Consider the following 19,205-nt stretch of genomic DNA (forward strand, 5'->3'; position numbering starts at 1 on the left):
GCTTAAAAGATTTAGAAGGTTTACAGTTGACATGAATCTTGCACTCTTTCCTACTGTTAGCCTATGAACACGAAGAGTAACCTTCTGAAAGTAACATCAACATTACATCCACATCCGTGACTGTTGGCTTACCTTTTGGTTATTGCTTGTTTTTGTAGTTTGTCCCAGCTGTTTTGTTGCTGCCTCTTGTCTTATTTTAAATGGGATTATAGAGGAATTTAGTCCACAAATGTGTTATTGTTTTCCTTCCAATAACCAGTAACATTACTAGCTAACAGAGACATAATGGTTCTACTTTTTAACTTCTAAGGAAGAGATATTTTGAGCAGTGGAGGATACTGTTTCAAACAGGCTCCTCCTCTAAACAGGAGCTACACTGTACCTTTTTGACAGATGCATGCAGGTTGTTGAATAAGTTTTCATCAGCCCTGTTCACACAGAGATTCCGCAATAGCGCCGCAATGAAGGTCTGCCATTATGCCGGCTTTGTTTATTCACACAGAACCAAGGAAAGGCGGCAGTGTGTGAATTCACATAGCATGCCGGCATTCTGGGAGCAAAAGAGGCATGACGTGTAACACAACAGCATTGACATCTAGTGTGTGTGTGAGCGATCTGCACCGTCAATCAACCACGTGATCCTGACTAGGGTTGCAAAAGTTGGAAACTTTCCATGGGAATAAACTGGAATTAATGGGAATAAACTGAATATTTTTTTGGGGGGTGTAATACATAACCCACTGCTATTAACCTATGTGTGTTAATTGTATAGCCCACTTGTTCTTGATAGGCTGGAAATAATAGACAGCGCTGATGGTTAGCTTAGCACACATATAACCATAACCATAGTAAATCAAAGGCAGCATGCTAGCTACCTTCTTATGTTAAGCTAAAGGTCAATGGTTTGGGCTACTACTTAGCCTACTGCAGGGCTATTGAGGCCTCACCCACTGCACAGATCATTTCTAGAATCCAACATTCTACAGCAGACTGAAGCTGATTGACGACAGCATTTGAGCCCAAAGACTACATCCCATCCAAATTCCCATAATTCCCATGAATTCCCATGAAAGTTTTCAAATTGGAATGTTTCCAAAATTCCCCAGCTAAACTTTCCATGGAAAGCATGATTAAAAATATCCAGTTTAATCCCATTAATTCCCATTTATTCTCATGAAAGTTTCCAAATTGGAATGTTTCCAAAATTCCCTAGCTAAACTTTCCATGGAAAGTTTACGGAAATTTACCGGAACATTTCCGCCCCTTTGCAATCCTAATCCTGACACACAAACACCTAGCTTTATGCATTATAGTAGCTACTAGTAGTACTTGTCAGTAGAGAGAAGAACAGAGACGGCAGCTGTGCTCTGTGTGTTTCAGAGAGCGAGAGAGCAAGTGTAAGAGAAGGTTATTAATGACTGGCTACTACTTTGTCACTTTTTGACCCCGCCTGTGGGTCAACATCGTACTGCATGTAGTCCCTCCATGCCAACTGTCCCTTTGACACAGACGTCAGTTAAGCTCTGTTACGGCTTTCTCGCTACCTCCGCTGCCGGCATAAAGGCACAACAACTCCATCCCCCCATTCTGTCTTTGTCACACAGATGGCGAGGCGGATTAGATTCAGATAACTTTATTAGTCCCCAAGGGGCAATTCAGTTTGACAGCCAACCCATCCATTAAGAGTTAAAGTTACAAAGTGCATTAGCATACAATGTATATAATGTTAAAAAAATATATAAAATAAACAAATAAGTACTGCAGCAGTCAAACATCACCCTGTATACAGATGCTTCTCTCTCTCCCATAACATCCACACATTTACACACATGACCCAATCATTACACACACACACACACACACACACACACACACACACACACACACACACACACACACACACACATTCACATTCACCTGCCAGTGACAGAACAGAGCAGCAGGGTGCAATAACCAGTTTGGTTGTAATTATGTGTATTCATTTAACAGTCTTGTATGATGTTCATTTAACAGTCTTATAGCAGAGGGAATGAATGAGTTGGCATAGCGGTAAGTTTTTCTTATCGGCACATAGTACCGCCGACCTGACTGCATGATAACCAATCCATTACTAAGTACATGATTTGGTTGGCACAATATTCTGTCTACTTTCTGGACAACTTGTGTTTTCCAGAGAGAACAGAGATCTTTTAACTGGGTACCAGTGATTTTTGAGCATACCTTAACATTGTTGCTCAAGCTCTTTTTGTCTGATGAAAGGCGCAACAGTTCCATCTTGAACAGGCAATGTGAAAGGGGCTTTTGACGAAATGACCACATTGAAAGTGAAACGCAGTACCTTTAAAACCCGGAGGTGATTAGGGTCTAAAAGACTCAGTTGACATGTGGACAGTGTAAAGTGAGTGTGGTTTGTGTTCAGGTGCTAGAGCCTCAGAACGTGGATCCATCTATGATCCAGATGACCTTTCTGGATGATGTGGTTCACTCCCTGCTGAAAGGAGAAAACATTGGCATCACTTCCAGAAGAAGGTCACGATCCAGCCAGAACAACAACACTGCCCACGTGAGTGCACACACACACACACACACACACACACACACACACACACACACACACACACACACACACACACACACACATACACATACACATACACACACATACACACACATGCACGCACACACACATGCACAACAGAAGAGCACAACTAGTAAGAGGTTCTTAACAGCTGACAGTGGTACTGGATAGGATAAACACGTTCAAAAATACACTTTACAATACACATATTTAGCTGTCTGTAAGCTGTGGTAAAGATAGAAAATGCATCAAAGTACAAAGCAAAAATGAAGAAAACTGAAAGGTTCCACAGAGAATGGCCACATTGAGTACATTATGAAACTGCATGTACTGCAGCTTCAAGTACAGTCAACAGTAGGAGCTTGCATGATACGATACCTTTCTGGGTCGAAGTAAGTTTAAGGAAAAAAATGCTGCCCAAATGGCCAAATTAAGCCTCAGATCAAACAGAATTCCATCTGCCATCAACAATTCATGCAGCTGATGTCATCAAAGCACCATCAGACCAACAAAAAAAAAAAGAAATAACCAGGCTACATATACACCAAGAATGAAAAATGTGAATGAAGGTATATGATGACTGAAAATCCAGTCGATACCTTTCTGCATCAAAGTGCTTTACAGTGTTGTGTGGGCGGTGGTCCTTTTACAGGAATTTTGGAATAAGAGGACAATGGCAACATAAACACATTAACAGTTCTTAAAAAAAAAAAAAAGACCAACACTTCAGGTTTCACATTTTTCACGCGTTGTGTTATAGATTTCAAATAGATCCCATGTATTTAGGGCAATACTTTTTCATTATTGATTAATCTGCAGATTATTTTCTCGATTCATTGATTGAGCATCACGATGTCAAAGCCGCTTCATGTATGCTCTACCTGAATGCAGCTAATAGGTGGCCATTGTTGTGTTTCTGTCGTTGTGCGTAGAATACTGCTTGTTTTGATTTGCCAACCATTCACTCTCAGCATCGTCGACATTGCATCTGCTTATCTGTTTGTTTCAGAGACATTGGTCAATACACAGCTTCCCAAATTCTCTCCAAATCTTTTATTATGCTAAGTTTCAAACCAGGAACATCCCATTTTTGGTTTCCTGAATTGGGCAATAACTCTGGTTATATATTAACTCTTTTTCTCATAACTGTTTGACCCATGCCTGCTGTCTCATTTCCTTTTCTTTCCTAATTAAGATAGCTTTAAAGTAAAATAAGTTCCTATGTGCTTTTTGTTTAGCTTTACATTACAACTGAACACACACAAACATACAGCACACTGTTGCACTGGTTACCAATCAGCTTCTTTCATGTGACAGTTAGGGCTGGGTATCGTCCAAACATTTTCGATACTGTTAGCAATAAAGATACCGTGACTTCGATACCGGTTCCTCAACGATACTTTCTTCAATACCAATTTTATGAAATCCATTTTAACAAGAAAAAATGACAACATTACGGTACAAATCTTTTTTTTTTTTTCAGCTCAGTCGGGCCTCAAAATACAACACGTAACGTTAGACAGCCAATCAGCAGCATTATTAGATCTTTGAAGCATGCTGCGTGCTTATTGGCTCACTGACGCTGAAATTTACCGCTTTAGTATTGAAATTGGGTATTGAATGAGGAGGCATTTTTTCGATACTCGATATTATGGAGGCAATTTGGCTGGTGCCTTAAAGGTATCGAAGTTTGGGAACCCAGCCCTAGCGACAATGATGTCAGCAGAACAATATTTAGAATTTAGTGTTTGGGCAAAAATGCATGAGACATATATGAAAGGAGCTTATTGGTGGTCAATTGTCTGTTGAACACTCCGCCAGTCATTTCTGGTCCCGCAGTCATTAACAAAATATCTCCTTGTCCCACATTTTCTTTATATTCATTTCATTTTGTTATTATTCTTTTGTTTTCTTGTTGTTGTTGACCCATTAAAGATGGCGGGAGGGAGACCCGGCGGGACCACTGGCAACACTCAGGTACCCAAACCCCCCCCCACCACCACCACAACCCTCCAGACCCACACTTTCACACAATACACTGCAAATGAACACAGCTGACAGACATGATCTGTGTTTGATTGAAAGGAAAAGTTTCTGAATGAATAGTGTCTGGGGAAAAAACCTGTTAGTATTCCATGAACTATCAGCTTTGGAGGAAGTTATTAGGCTGATGTGTCACATCCTCAATAACAGAGGTGCAGACTGGTCCCGTCTTTCCATGTAATTGGTGTGAAATCTCCACAGAGGAGAGATTAAGTGATTAATGCACCCAGAGTGAGAAAATAATCCCAAATTATCTCAGAAAGCAGGTGGTGCTGGAATCTAGAATCATTATTTTCCTCCATTGCTACTGTGGTATATCTCTGGAATGAATGAATGACATAGATTAAAAAAAAGACTTAAATTGACTTTGTCATGGTAATCTGTTTAACTGTGAGGTTCCATAACAGGCTAATAGTAAAGCACTCTGTGTCTTCAGTATATTTGCAGCAACCTGGAGATGAGAAATGTCAAAGTGCAAGCTAAAGAATAGGCCAAACATCCTGCCTGCACTACCATCTAGTGGTTGCTTGCCTCTGCCACACACTCACAGTTTGGTGTGGTCACAAGTACACCAGTCTATATCAACGACGTTTCATTAACGGAATTGCTCCGGTGCCGTCAGAAATTTCGCCGGATGTCCTTCATTTCGGCTGGATTTCTGCCACTTTCCTCTTCCTTTATGTTGGCGTTCTAACCTCCGGTGGATTTGTGAGGACTATGGTTAACTGCTCCTCAGATCTCTGCAGGGTAAATCCAGACAGCTAGCTAGACTATCTGTCCAATCAGAGTTTTCTGTTGCACGACTAAAATTACTTTTGAACGTACACGTTCCACCAAAACAAGTTCCTTCCTGAGGCTATTTTGCAGAGGCACCGTTGCTCCGTCTGGTGTTCAGCGCCGCCCAAGATGATTGTGATTGGTTTAAAGAAATGGCAATAAACCAGAACATGTTTTTCTCCCATCCTGGAATGCTATGTGGACTAGCCAGACCCTCCTCCACAGTGTTGTGTAGGAGGGTCTGGCAATGTGAGACTACAAGTACACAGACCACACCGGCGCCCCCCTGCTGTGATGATGGTTGTTGACAGAAGTGAATCAATCCATAGGGGTCAGTGCAGCAATGGTTTTGCTTTATTCTGAGAAACACTGACTTCTCTGCTGTTTGATAGATGGTTGTAGCTACCACCACCATAGCCTTATCCATCTGTTTCAATATTCCAATGCAAGATCAGGCACGGTGTGAAAGGTTAGGATTACAAAGAGAGAGCGAAAGAGTGCTGTCCTGCCTTTCACAGTGTAATAATAATTTAATTAATAATTACTTTTATTTGTATAGCGCCTTTCATGAAACCCACGGACACAGAATTACTGTGGCTAAGCTAAGGGAGGTTGTAGGCTGTGGTGAACAGGTGGTGTTTCAGGAGTTTTTTTTTTTTAAATGTCCAGAGATATAGCCTTTCGGATATCTGCAGGTAGGGTGTTCCATAGGGATGGGCTGCAACACTGAAGGCTCTGTCTCGGAAGGTACAGAGTCTGATGTGGGGAATGGAGAGCAGGCCAGCGTCTGAGGACTGTGGCTTGCGGGGTGGGGTGTATGGATGGAGGAGGTCCTGTGGGGCCAGGGCATGGAGGGATTTGCAGGTGGGATGGAGGATTTTATATTTGATGCAGTACTTAATTGGGAGCCAGTGAAGGTGGATGAGGGTTTGGGTGATGTGCTGCCAGGTCTTGGTGTGAGTGAGGACCCTGGCGGCAGAGTTTTGGACATACTGGAGCCTGTCTAGGGATTTACTAGGATTTGACTAGGCTGATCAGGAACTAATCTCACTGTACCCAACCGTCCATATTTAAAGGGTAACTTCAGTGGGGCATATCATAGTCGGGGGTCTGGGTGTCCTCCCCCAGGGAAGTTTTGAGCATCAACGACTTAATTTCCTATATTCGGATACAGTTTTATGCACCAATTTACGGTGGAAATACCTTTATTTATTTATGTGAAGAAGCAAAACACAGATGACAATTCTAAATATATCAAAAATACAATGGAAAGTATGTTGATGTGTGTCATTGGGCATTTGTAAGTGGGTATATGGAAATCCTGGCGCTTTCTTAGTGGGTATACTGCGTATAACTGTATCATGTAGACTACACCACTGGGTAACTTCGGTTTTATTATCATAAAATACACTTCATTTGAAGTCGACAGACACAAAATAAACCATGAAAAGCTGTTTTGGTTCGTCTTTCCACTTTTCCAACAATCACAACTCTATTTTCGTTGAAATAAACACATTTACATTTACATTGCAGCCTGGTTCGTGGCTGCTGATCACAGCGTTCTTGCTTAATACTGGACTAATATCAAAGGTTGTTATTCCCATGAGTCACTTACGCACAAAAATATAGGGAAATAGGGTCTATGTTGAAATAAAACAAAGTTACCCTTTAACACTAGGCATTATTTACCACACAGTAATTTCCATCTGGGCATTAGCAAAAGTCAGTTTGTCTCATTTAATAGTTCGCCCTACAAGGTGGCTTACAAATATTTTCAGCATGTTTAAAAATGGCCGGCGTGTCCCAGACAGTCAGGAACACAGAACAGCAATTAAACGGAGTGACAGATCGACCTTCTATCAGCAACGGGCTGACAAGGTTCCATAATAACTCTGCAGACGCTGTCCTCTACATCTAGTCAGAGACAGGACAAACTTGTAAAGCATCAAGCATTACTGACACCTTAATACTGACACCAACATAAGAACAACTGAACTTCTAACACCTACCGGTGGTGAAGATTTATAGTTGACCTATCTGGATTACATGGAATGCATGAATGCGATATCAGAGGCCTACATACCCTACTTTGCCTGTAAACAGAAGTAATTATATAAATTCCAATTTGTTGGTGTTTCTGACTTATTTTGATTTACAAATTACAAATGGTCGCATTCGTGTGTAGTAAAAATGTAGCAAGAAGAGTCAATACTTTCCTTAAAAAATAAATAAAGAAAACCATGTTTATTTCACAGCTAGAGAGATTGTGGCTTCTTTTGCTTTCCATGCAGCGGCACTTCCACCGCTCCTACTATAACCCATCCACTTACCTCACTCAGCTCCAACCCACAAGACATCAGACAAGAGCAGTAGAGCACATTTGCATGGAGCTTGCTATTTCTTAAAAAATACTGATTATGTGTTTAGCAAAGTTAGTCCCCTACAATCATCTCACTATTAGCATGACAACTGTGTTGCGAAAGGTTGATATAAAGACTTATAAAGACAATACTTTCCTTTGGTTTCACATACATTGCTGTTTAGTCAAGTGTCAAAAGTCCAACTTACTTAACTGTATGGCCTCAGAAAGTAAAAAAGAAAAGAAAATTGTATATAAGTCACTGTGTATTGGACTACATTATATTGAAATGTCTCTCTAATGCCGTGTATATACATGTATTTTCATTTACATACAGGGGGATGGAATACTAGAGACACATCCTCATATACACTTATTAACCAGATTATTAGGAACATCTATCTTAAACTAATGCAGTCTAATCCAACAGTCCCATAATACATCCTCCCTTCATGAAGGTTCTAATGTTCATTTTTTGTTTAAGGGGAGACACCCCAGGCAAAACCATCATTTTTCAATTTTGAGTTTTTGGGCTATTTTACTTCCATAGCATGTCTTCTTTCAGACTATTGGGAAAAAACACATCCAAAATACACATTTAGGTGTTTATTTTACTACACTTTGTGTATTTGCACCTGTGAATTTCTCCTAAATTCAGCAAAAGTTGGTATTAGATAATGCCTCATTTGCATATTTAAAACAAAACATTTCAGAACACTTTTAATACAAAAATATATGTCTTAATGTAAGTAATTAACTGGGGAAGTTTCATGTTGATATCTGTTAGTTTAATTTTTTTACCCTATCGCCTGTAATGTCTTGCGAAATGTCTGATATTTTATAATCCATACCTTCAAAGTTTTCTCAAAATGGGTTTTTCTCTGACTCTGAGCCAGAAATCTCCACTTACAGTACTTCTTCCACAGTAGCACTTACATACACCAAACTTTCCAGATACAGTCCTATCTACATTCTGAAGGTTTTTACAGAGGGGTTTGTTCAGATATCATTCATAGCCTAATTTATGTAACTGTTTATACCTGAAAACGTGGCGAAAATGGATTTTTCATGGCTGTTGACACCATATTCTGATTTATGCAGTGATAAAAGGAGATATCCAAAATCCCCTCTGTAAAACCCTTTGACCCAACAAAATAAAAGAAGACTTTTGAACCTGGCTTTATCCAATGTTCAGATTTCTGCTCTGGAAATGAATGCAAATTAGCACATATTTAACAAGATAATGCTTAATTTCCATAATTAAACATAAAATTCCAGAAAACTTGTAATACAAAAGATATTTGTCTTAATGTCAGTAATCAACTAGGGAAGTTTCATGGTAATATCTATTAGTTCATTTTTTTCCCCTTTATTTTAGAGGTGTTGATAAAATTGTGTGGTCATTTTTGGAGGCTGTAGTTTGTGCTTCAAATGTATTTGGTTTTACTGAGAAGTGTTTCTTTTTTAGTCTACCATCATTGAAATCAAAGTGATACAAAATATTAGAAACACTTCTCAGCATTGGTGACTAGTGTGTAAAGCTGCATGGATAAAAGGAGTAGCAAACCCAATGTTGGAATGTGGCATGAACCTGAACTCCTAATGATATGAACAAGAGGTGGACATAACCACTCGTTGTATTTATGATTTAGTTTAAATTTCTTTTTTCCTTCCCTCAGCAGTGTAGGGTGATTGTGTACCCTGTTGGTAGATCCAGTTGTTGCCAGGGGCGTTGTCTGAGGTTGTGTGACGATATGCTGCTGTTTTTAGGCATATAAACAACTGAGGCATCATATACACGTAGTGTATCTACCTGGCTCTTTAGAGTTAAGACGAGGCAGGTGGAAACTGAAACTATTTACTAACGTATTGACTTGCTTCTGCCTTTGAATATGGCACTCGGCGCTAAATGGTGACATCACTGCAGGACCACAATAACAACAGCAGCAGCCAAAACTACATGCTCCAGAATAACCACTTCTCTAAGCCAGAACATTCTAACCTACGTAGGGTTTACTGCAGAGCAATTAGATTGCATTTGTTTTTAACTTGGAGGACCATATAGACTGACAACTGCGTATAGTTTAAATCCAATTAAAAACTACTATAACTGGGGGCGCCCTGGTGGCTCACCTGGTAGAGTGTCCGCCCCATGTACCAAGGCTCTGTCCTTACTGCAGCGGCTTCCGGTTCAATTCCGACCCGTGGTCCTTTGCTGCTTGTCATCCCCCTCTCTCTCTCTCTCCCACTTTCCTGTCTTAATCTGTCCTATCAAATAAAGGCAATAAAAGCCCAAAATTAATCGTTAAAAAAAAACTATAAATGTAAGCTTCAGCAGGATATATTGCAGTGTTGTCATATTGGATTGCATTCAATTGTAGAGGTGTATTAATTAAAGTGGTAACTGAGCGTATACATTCATAGTAATGTTTGTGATTCCCATGTCTGTATGTCTCTTTACATGAGGTAACATATGACTTTTCAAAAATCTTACAGAGTCATTACACACGAGCCCAAGCCAACAGCCCCCGCCCCATTATGACCTCATCAGGCCCCAACCCAAAAGGTTCCCAGGGGACGCTGGCCTCTCAACAGCAGAGCCAATCACAGCAATGCCAGCAACCAGCCAGCCAATCGCACCACTCGCCCAGCGGCAGTGGGAGGGAGCAGAGAGAGCAGCGCAACTCTCGCTCCTCCAGGAGGAAAGGATCCGACAGCAGCGTTCCAGAGGAGGACAAGGACAGGAGAGAAGAGAGCACAGGGAGAGGTGAGGACAGTCACCATCAAAAGATTGAATACTGTATATACACGTGTAAGGCAGCAATGCTATTTTAGTGATGCTGCAAGTCTTCTTATTCCATGACATATTTACAATATTGGCATCATTGTGGTTCCTCAAAAAATAACACAAAACCCACTACATTAAAACTTCATGAAAAGTTCAATAGGAATAGAAGCATCAAACTGTGTTTTTTCTTTTTTTAGTAGTTATTTCTAATGTGTCTTTGTAATGCCACTGTCGACAGTAGTGAAAGGGTCATACGTCTCCAGTCAGCTGTTGCTGTTGTTTACTGCCACCAGCATTGTCTTACAGTGAACGCTCTTACAAAAATTTGAAAATAATTATTGATAGTAATTGGCGTGTGTTTTACTGATACTGACAGAAAGATATGTCAGATGTTTGTTGGGTGACCATACAGATGTTTTTTTTTGTTATCTGTTGATTGATGGAGCAGACGATGCAAGAACATTGTCTGTGTGAACAGACAATAAAGTTTTATCTTATCTCTTATCTTATCTCTTATATTAAACTGAATATCTTTGGATTTGGACTGACATTGTAGTGCTTTTGGTTTTCTGATTCCCTCTTTCAAACACAAATGTAACACTTAAAAAAGTGTTTGGTCAAAATTATACTTTGGAGGTAATTTGTAGTACTGCTAGTCAGTAATAAACGCCACACAACAGGATTCAAGTGAAGAATGAGGTAGAGAAGATGGAAAGCAGGTGGCAGAGTGTATTCAAACCTGTGTTTGAGTTTTCAAAAACTGACTTCTTTGTTTTTTCTATTCATCATGTTCAGACTCCAAGTCCAAGGCCAAGCAGGCGCTGAACAAACGCAGGAAGGGCGAGGAAGAGGAGAAGAAGGCAGGTCTAAAGAGGCTGAAAACCGACATGACCTCTGACCTGTCAGAGAGCAGCGACTCAGAAAACCCACACAACAAGAGGACCTCATGCTCCTCATCCTCATCATCCTCATCATCCTCCTCCTCCTCCTCTTCTTCCTCCTCCTCAGAGCCCAACTCCGAGAATGAGCTAAAGACTCGCAGCACTGATGCGAAACAAAGTGGTGTTTCCAAAAAGGAGGAGGAGGAGAAGCCGCTGATGCAGGCCACCAAAATGAATAATTCTTCGTCTCTTATTGGTCGCCTGTCCCCGTGGGTGGAGCTTCAGGCAGCGGAGGACAGCAAGAAGGGCGTGCTTAAGGAAACCGGCAAAATGACAACGAAGGAGGAGGAGGAGTTGGTCGCGGTAACACAGATCACCCAGTCCCCGCGGCAACAGACGCCTCTGATGTCCGACACCGTCCAGGGCGGCACTATGGAGAGCAGCAAGAACACTGTGAAAGGTACTGCCAGCTGATGAATGACAACTGTCATATACACCCGTATGATGATCATCAGTAAGCTTAGTGTTCTAATCCGTGGGCCGATGGTAGATGAGTTTGTTTATCGGTGTGATAAGGCCTTTCTCCAATTACAACGCCACAAAGACCAAGGATATGGTCAGAGATTTCAGGAAATCATTTCTCCCGCCATCTTTGATGCCAATTGTGAGAAGGGACAGCAGGGTTTGTACTTCTTAAAGTGCTCATATAATGCTTTTTGGCTTTTTCCCTTTCCTTTATTGTGTTATATATATTTTTGTGCAGTGAAAAAGCCCAAAGTCCACCCCAAAGAGACTTACCATCTCCAACAGAAAACACTGTTCACAAACCAAACAGCTCTATTGTAGTCCAGCCTTTACTTCAGAGACAGACGTGGTCACTTTGGAACACACGTTATAATGCTCACCTAGCTGCTAGCGTGGCACGCCCTCATACTCTGCTTCTGACTTGCTAGTAGTCCTTATCTAGGTACTGTCAGGGCACACCCTCATACTCTGCTTCTGACTGGCTAGTAGTCCTTACCTAGGTACTGTCAGGGCACGCCCTCATACTCTGCTTCTGACTGGCTAGTAGTCCTTACCTAGCTACTGTCAGGGCACGCCCTCATACTCTGCTTCTGACTGGCTAGTAGTCCTTACCTAGGTACTGAGCATGTGCGACTGCCAACAAAGATGGAACAGAAGTGTGATGTCTCACTCTGTAGCTAAAACAGAGAGCTCAACACACAGGGTGAAAAGAGGAGCTGCAGCAATGTGCAGTACAACAAACATATGATGTTTTTTTTTTTTAAATTAAACCATGTAAACCTATTCTGGTACAACCTCTAAATACAATTATGAACCTGAAAATGAGCATAATTTGAGCAGTTTAAATATGTTAAATACTTTTAATGTAGATACAAAAAGTATGTCTTTATTTTATAAGATCCTTTATTGAATCTGTTCTTACTTTTGCCATGATTATTGGTACGGTAACCTGAACATCAGGGACAAAAACCACCTAAGCCATATTGTAAAGGTTGCTGGCAAGGTGATTGTTTCCCACAGTCCCCCTTGACGGCTGTCTTTGACCAGCAGGTACTCAAGGCAAGACCCGGTCTATATTAGACACAAACCATCCTCTTCTCTTGGAGTTGGTAACACTCCCCTCAGGCCGTAGATTTAGAGTACCCCAGTTTAAGACCAATAGGAGTAAAAACTCCTTTGTTCCATGTGCAAAAACTCGGCTTAATTTGCACATGCAACGTAGAAAACAAACAAAAACCTGTCAAAAAAAGCGTCGGAAAACAATGTAAAAAAAGTATTTAAAAAAACATTTACATTTAAAAAGCATCAAAAATGTAAACAAAATTGTCTTTAAAAAAATGTCAAAAAAGTCAAATGTTGAAAACATCAAAAGTGTAAAAAGAATTTCGAAAAAAACCCGTCAACTTCATTTTTGATTCACATCAAATGGTTATGATGCGATGATGCCCGGACGGGTGGGTGGGTTGTTATTTACTTTCCCGACGTGGCATTTTAAAGTTTGCTCCTATGGTGTTGTGTAAAATTGTGTTGTATATACAGGAAACATCTTTGTACTCCATGTCTTTGTATTGTTGTCTTTTTGTTTAAATTTGTAGGTGTTTGTAAATAATTATCATTTTTTTTTTTATCTTGCACTCCTGTCTGCAGATCAAGTTTCCCATTTGAGATAAAAAAGTGACTTTACTAATAGTATAATGTTGTTTTTTTTTAGCGTCATCTCGATCCCAGACACCATTGTTGTCCCACCTGGGAGGCAGCAGTGTGATCGACATCACAGATGATGCCCAGGCCACAGTGCACCAGGAGAGTTCAGAGGCAGTGTCAGCCCTGCTCGCCTCCCAAAAGGCCGAGTCCACGGCACTCTCACCTTACCTCCCCCTCAACCCCTCCCCCGTCTCCTCGCCTCCTGTCCCTCCATCTCCCTCACCATCAGAAGGAGGCCGCAGGACGGATATTGAGCCTCCCATGCAGCAGCAGCAGGGCATTATGGGAGGTGGCATGACAGCAGCCAGGAGCTTAGGCAACAAGATAGAGTTTGCTCCCTCTGAGGTCATCAGGTGAGAACAGAAGGCTTAAAATTGTGTTTAAGTGTATTTCTTAAAGTCAGCTTCTGAATGTTACAACTCATGACGCTTTTTTTTTGGTGTCACTTAAAGCTGTAGTGCGTAACTTTTTCATTCAAGCCATTGCCAAATGAGTTGCTACAAAGCTAATTAAGACTATCAGCTCCACACAACTTTCTCTGGATTTCTCAGCATGGCAGTGTTTAGAAAATGGTGTCATCCGGCAACGTTCGCACACAGAAAATCGAGCGAAGATAGTTATCTTTTCTGAAGAGTCCATCATGTTTTTCTTTTGCTGTATGCACCACATTAACGGCCGCTTTATAAGATCGCGGCTGGCCGCGTAGGGAGGGTGTTGGGGTGGATGGGTGGGCGTTAAAACACAGGACTTTCAAGCCAGGGAGTTTTCGCTTCCCGGGGGAAACTGAAGAGTTTCACCCAAGAAATGTGTGTTCCCTAGGTTGTGTTTTAATCCAAACCACGATCTTTTTCCTAATCTTAACTAGTCGTTTTTGGTGCCTAATCATAATTTTCGTTGCGGCCAAATGCTCATATTTTGTGGATTAAATTTAACAGTAATCTCCGCCAAAACAAGCGGCTTGAACATTTTGTAATCATACAAAACCCACATACAAACAAAATTTGTAAAAAAGTTGAAGACCCATAAGACTGAGCTTTAAAAAAAAAGCCAGTATGTAGTAAAATAATAATGTCTTACATATATAAACATGTATAATGACAAAATAAAATTGAAGAACAATAATATAATAATGTTTTTTAAAAAATGACAATAAAAGGAAATATTTTGTTAAAAAATTAACAAAGTGGAGTGATCTTTCTCTCTTATTTGTAATGCAACATCATGATCTGATTCCAACCCCCACTCATTTCTGGTGTCTATTATATTTAACCCACTTTTCCCACTTTGAGTCAAATTTCCCCTCCTGGAGCCTCAATATGCCTCATGTTGCTTTGTAAAAGTCCTGATATGATGACTGGGTGGCAGGTGTTGTTATTAGATAGACCACCTTATCCTTAGAGGATATTCAGATATGATCCCTGCAACAGTCCCATTCAGTTGTCCTAAACGCAGTATGTAACTCCAAAAAATCAGCACTGTAGCAATCTGGTTACTGTAAATCTGTGTAGACATGCAGCAGGTCAGTAATCAGATTTTTCCTCAAGCTCCAACCCTATTTTTGAACCGCGGTTGCTCATTTTAACTGTTGTAGTGATGCAATACACCACTTCCTCATTTGTGTGTGTGTGTGTGTGTGTGTGTGTGTGTGTGTGTGGTAAGAGGACACTATAGTAAGAGCAGTTCTTTTCTTTCTGTAGCGTGAATTTGACTGAATTTTTTCAAATAGTCAAACGTTCAGTCCTGAAAACTGACTAGTTTAGACTTCTAGAGCAGTGCTTCTCAACCTTTACTAGTCCCGACCACCCAGAATAATCAGGTTGGTGTTCCCGACTCACCCATTATATTCAAAAATACATAGATGATTTATCAACTTTAAACCAAACTTTACATTGTACACACATGTGGGTTGTTGCTTCTGCATGTAGCATGCTTGTAATTATGCAGCACAAGAAGGAAAATAACAAGCATCAATGTGGTCACAGCTAATAAGGGACCACTTTGATAGTGATAGTGATAGTGATATCAATACAATTAATTTTCCCTCATCAAAAGAGGCAAGTTAAATGACACCATCTTTCTAAATTCACAATAGAAAATGTAGATTATTTTGGATGTACATATGTAAAATTAAAAAGAATTCTGTGCTTTTTTTCAGGCCTGTCACATCGATGGTTCAAAATGTGGTGCTGGTGGAGAAGGAGAAAACTGTCCTTCCTCTTCATCTTCATCAACAGCAGCAGCCGCAGCATCATCATCATCATCATCATCATCATCAGCACACACAACAACAGCAACACTACACATCTATCCACCCCGGCATTAAGAGCCCGTCTCTGTCCGAGGAGACGAGAAAACACCCACAGCAACCACCGACCCCCCACAAGATGAACACAGTCCTCTCCCCTGACTTAACCAAATCTAGAATGAGCCCCAACCCAGCTCAGCTTGACTCTCTCAAACAGAAACCCCAGCACCCCAACAACTCTCAGAGCCATCCCTACGCCAACACAAACCCAGCTGACCTTCTCAAGGCTAAGCCCCACCCAGGCCTGCTCGACATCTCTAAACCTAAACCCAACACCTCCCCCGAGGTCTCTAAACATAAAATACAGAGGTACCCTGATACCTCCCCACCTCCGATAGGCCGTTTGTCGGCTAAAGTAGAAGCAGCTGAACCCCCGCGGTCTGGTTTCAAGCCGGTGCCGGCTCGGTCGGAGTCAGGGGGAGTCGGTGCGAGCGTCAGCAGCAGCACCAAGAGTCCTCTGATCATCGATAAGAACGAGACCTTCACCGTTTACAGGGACCCGGCGCTGGTCCGCTCAGACGCAGAGAACTCTGTCTCGGCCACCGTCTCCTCCAACCACGTGGCAGCCTATCTCCACCCCCACCTGCACACCCTTCATTCCCCCTCCCCTCACTCCCCCTGTCTCACTTCCGCATCCCACTCCCACGCCGCCTCCCACCTCCTCGCCCCCCCTCACACCTCTGCCCTGCCACACCCGCATCTTTTACCCCCCGGAGTGCTCCCGGCCATGCCTCCTCCCGCAGCATCTCTCCTCGGGGGCCACCCTCGGCTTGACTCCCCCAGCGGGTTGGGCCACCTCGCCCTGCCTCACCCAGCAGCCGCACACCAGCAGCAGTTCCTACAGGTCTGACTCTAGAAATATTATACAACCTATGCACAGTAGCAGGCTCAAAGAGTAGATCTTGCAGAGTATTATTTTGCCCAGTATATAAATGTCCAGGTGTACTTATGTAAGCACACAGTCTTTTTTTCTCTCTCTCTCTCTCTCCCTCTCTCTCCCTCTCGCTTTTGCTCCCTCTCCAGTTTTTCTGCCCTTACCACTTATTTGGAATACCTACAGTATTTGCCTGATCTGTTTATTGTCTACTTGTACCATACTTTATTCTGGTCTAAAAGGGTTTTTGTATTGAATTGTAAATTTTATATTTGTATCCTATATGTACTTATTTTGTTTTATTTCAGCACTAGGAAAGTGTTTATTTAAAATGGGTCTGAATATTCCTATAATGGATGGGGCCGTGTAGGCAGCCAGACAAGAAAATAAACCATTCATTCATTCATATATACACACCATTTTAAGCCGCACTAGCCAAGAGTTATGTAAAATCCGGCTCTGGGGGTTGAGGTGGGGGGGAGGGCAGATGGGGACGGGGGAGAGGAATGTTTCCTCTTCTCCCACTTTATCCAGTGAGGATATGACAGTTTGAAACTCAACATTATTTACACCATACTCTCAAAAAGATAATAAACAAACAAAAAACGTGTCTTGATTTTCAGGGTCAGGGCCCTCCTCCACCCCCTCTACTAGCCCAGGCTCACAGCGGGGCAGCAGGGCTGGGCCTTTACCCCATCCTCTGGCAGTACCCCAACGGAACACCAACCTCCTACCCCCCAGGGCTCAACCTGCCCCCCACAGCTAAGTGGGTCCACCCGGAAAATCCGGTCACCGTGAATTCCGAGGCCTCTCTCAGGAGGGTAGGTGTATGGATTTTGGCTTGTATTTGTGTGTTTTGGAGTAATTGTGCATGCACAGGTGACAGTGTCTCTTTATTTGATAGTTAGCTGTGTGTTTGTCTTGGAACAAGGAGAAGAGTTGAGGATGGATTTAGGGAGGGAGAGAGGGAGGGGTGGAGAAATTAAATTTTGGCAGGCAGGGAGAAGAAGTAGGGAAGGAATGATGAAAAGCCTCTTGAAACCAAATCAGATGTAGCTGGGCTTTTAAATAATTAGTTCACCTTTAAAATAAATTAATATGATGCTCTTTCAATGATTTAAGATTATTTTCCTGTACTGTATGTATGTGTATACAACATGCATGACCACATTTTCTGTGGATTTAACATTTTGGTTTATTGATGATATATTTGTGTGTGTGTGTGTGTTTTGTGTGTACAGAACACAGCCAGTCCGTGGCTGCACCCGGGTGCCGGTAGTGCTGGCGACGGTCTGGGTTTGCTGAGCCACGTTCCCGTTCGGCCAGCCAGCGCAGACGCCCACCGCCCCCCGGTCAAGATCAACACCCACACCCACGCAAGCCCTCCGCTGTCAAAGTCCAGCATGAACGCCCATAAAGAGTGAGTAGAAAGACCAGTAAAAAGTTCTCCAAGATGCTGGATTAGCTTCAACTAAGAATGTACCAGTCAACCGAACACGACTAATGGACCAATCCTTTAAATGTTTGTTTCAGGAGATTCAAATTAATTGTTCAACTTTTGCCGGATGACGTTTAAGCCTGTGCTTCCTGACATTAATGATCTGTTCAGAACATGTTGATTTTTTTTATTTGTGAAAACAATGAAGGTTTTTTTTGTTAAGTGGTTTACTCCATAAGATCTGATCTGGTTTGCATTGAAAAGGAATGAAACCAGTTCCAGACAGGGAGAATGTGGGAAATCGGTAAATTCCCTGATGAGGTCAAGGGAAGTTTAAAAGAGAACGGTTTAACATGTGTACAGCTAAAACTATGTCCACACATTCACAGCATTAGTTGATGCTCAGCCCAGCAGCATTAGAAGCTAGTCAGTGAAGACTCCAATGTGGGGATAGTCTCAGCAAAAAACACCGGGTCAGTGGGAAGACAAGGCCTTCCTTTTGTCTTAAAGATGGTTCAAAGAAGCACTCTGGAATTGCTTTGCACATTTGAACAGCATGCCCTTTCCTTTTTTAAAGCTAGATGTGTTCAGAGAGCCCACACAGAGCAGTAAGAGAGCTAAGTTAACCCTGAGACACAGACAGGCAATGCCAGGTCAGTCAGACAAAGTGAAGTGGCACTAATCCAATATTACAGCAGTTCAGACAGAATGCTCTTTGTTCATTCAGCAGCCTGTGTTCTCCTTATGTAACCACCAGCCATTATTTAGACACCACTGAATACCCCGACACACAGCATTGCTCCTCTCTCTCATTAGCCTAGTTATGTCATGTTCATTCAAATCTGCTAAACAGCCATTAATACCATGATACCCTGCAGATGGCCCAAACCAGTCTGTTACCTCAGTATAGTTTGACGAAATATATGGTGAAAC

At 41.8% G+C, this 19,205-nt stretch overlaps 1 protein-coding gene across 5 annotated transcripts in view; it reads left to right on the top strand.

Moving 5' to 3' along the window:
* jmjd1cb (jumonji domain containing 1Cb) overlaps positions 1-19,205 on the top strand; it is a 144,342-nt gene that overhangs the window by 99,577 nt on the left and 25,560 nt on the right. For all 5 annotated transcript variants that reach the window (XM_031324023.2, XM_031324025.2, XM_035997939.1 and 2 more), the window contains 8 exons: positions 2,420-2,563; positions 4,514-4,555; positions 10,254-10,524; positions 11,341-11,886; positions 13,663-14,008; positions 15,811-16,804; positions 17,458-17,655; positions 18,076-18,254. In XM_031324023.2, the coding sequence (XP_031179883.1) occupies positions 2,420-2,563; positions 4,514-4,555; positions 10,254-10,524; positions 11,341-11,886; positions 13,663-14,008; positions 15,811-16,804; positions 17,458-17,655; positions 18,076-18,254 (2,720 nt within the window). The remainder of the gene's footprint in view (positions 1-2,419; positions 2,564-4,513; positions 4,556-10,253; positions 10,525-11,340; positions 11,887-13,662; positions 14,009-15,810; positions 16,805-17,457; positions 17,656-18,075; positions 18,255-19,205) is intronic.

The sequence above is a fragment of the Sander lucioperca genome, chromosome 22, assembly GCF_008315115.2.
Source record: "Sander lucioperca isolate FBNREF2018 chromosome 22, SLUC_FBN_1.2, whole genome shotgun sequence".
Classification (NCBI taxonomy): Eukaryota; Metazoa; Chordata; class Actinopteri; order Perciformes; family Percidae; genus Sander; species Sander lucioperca.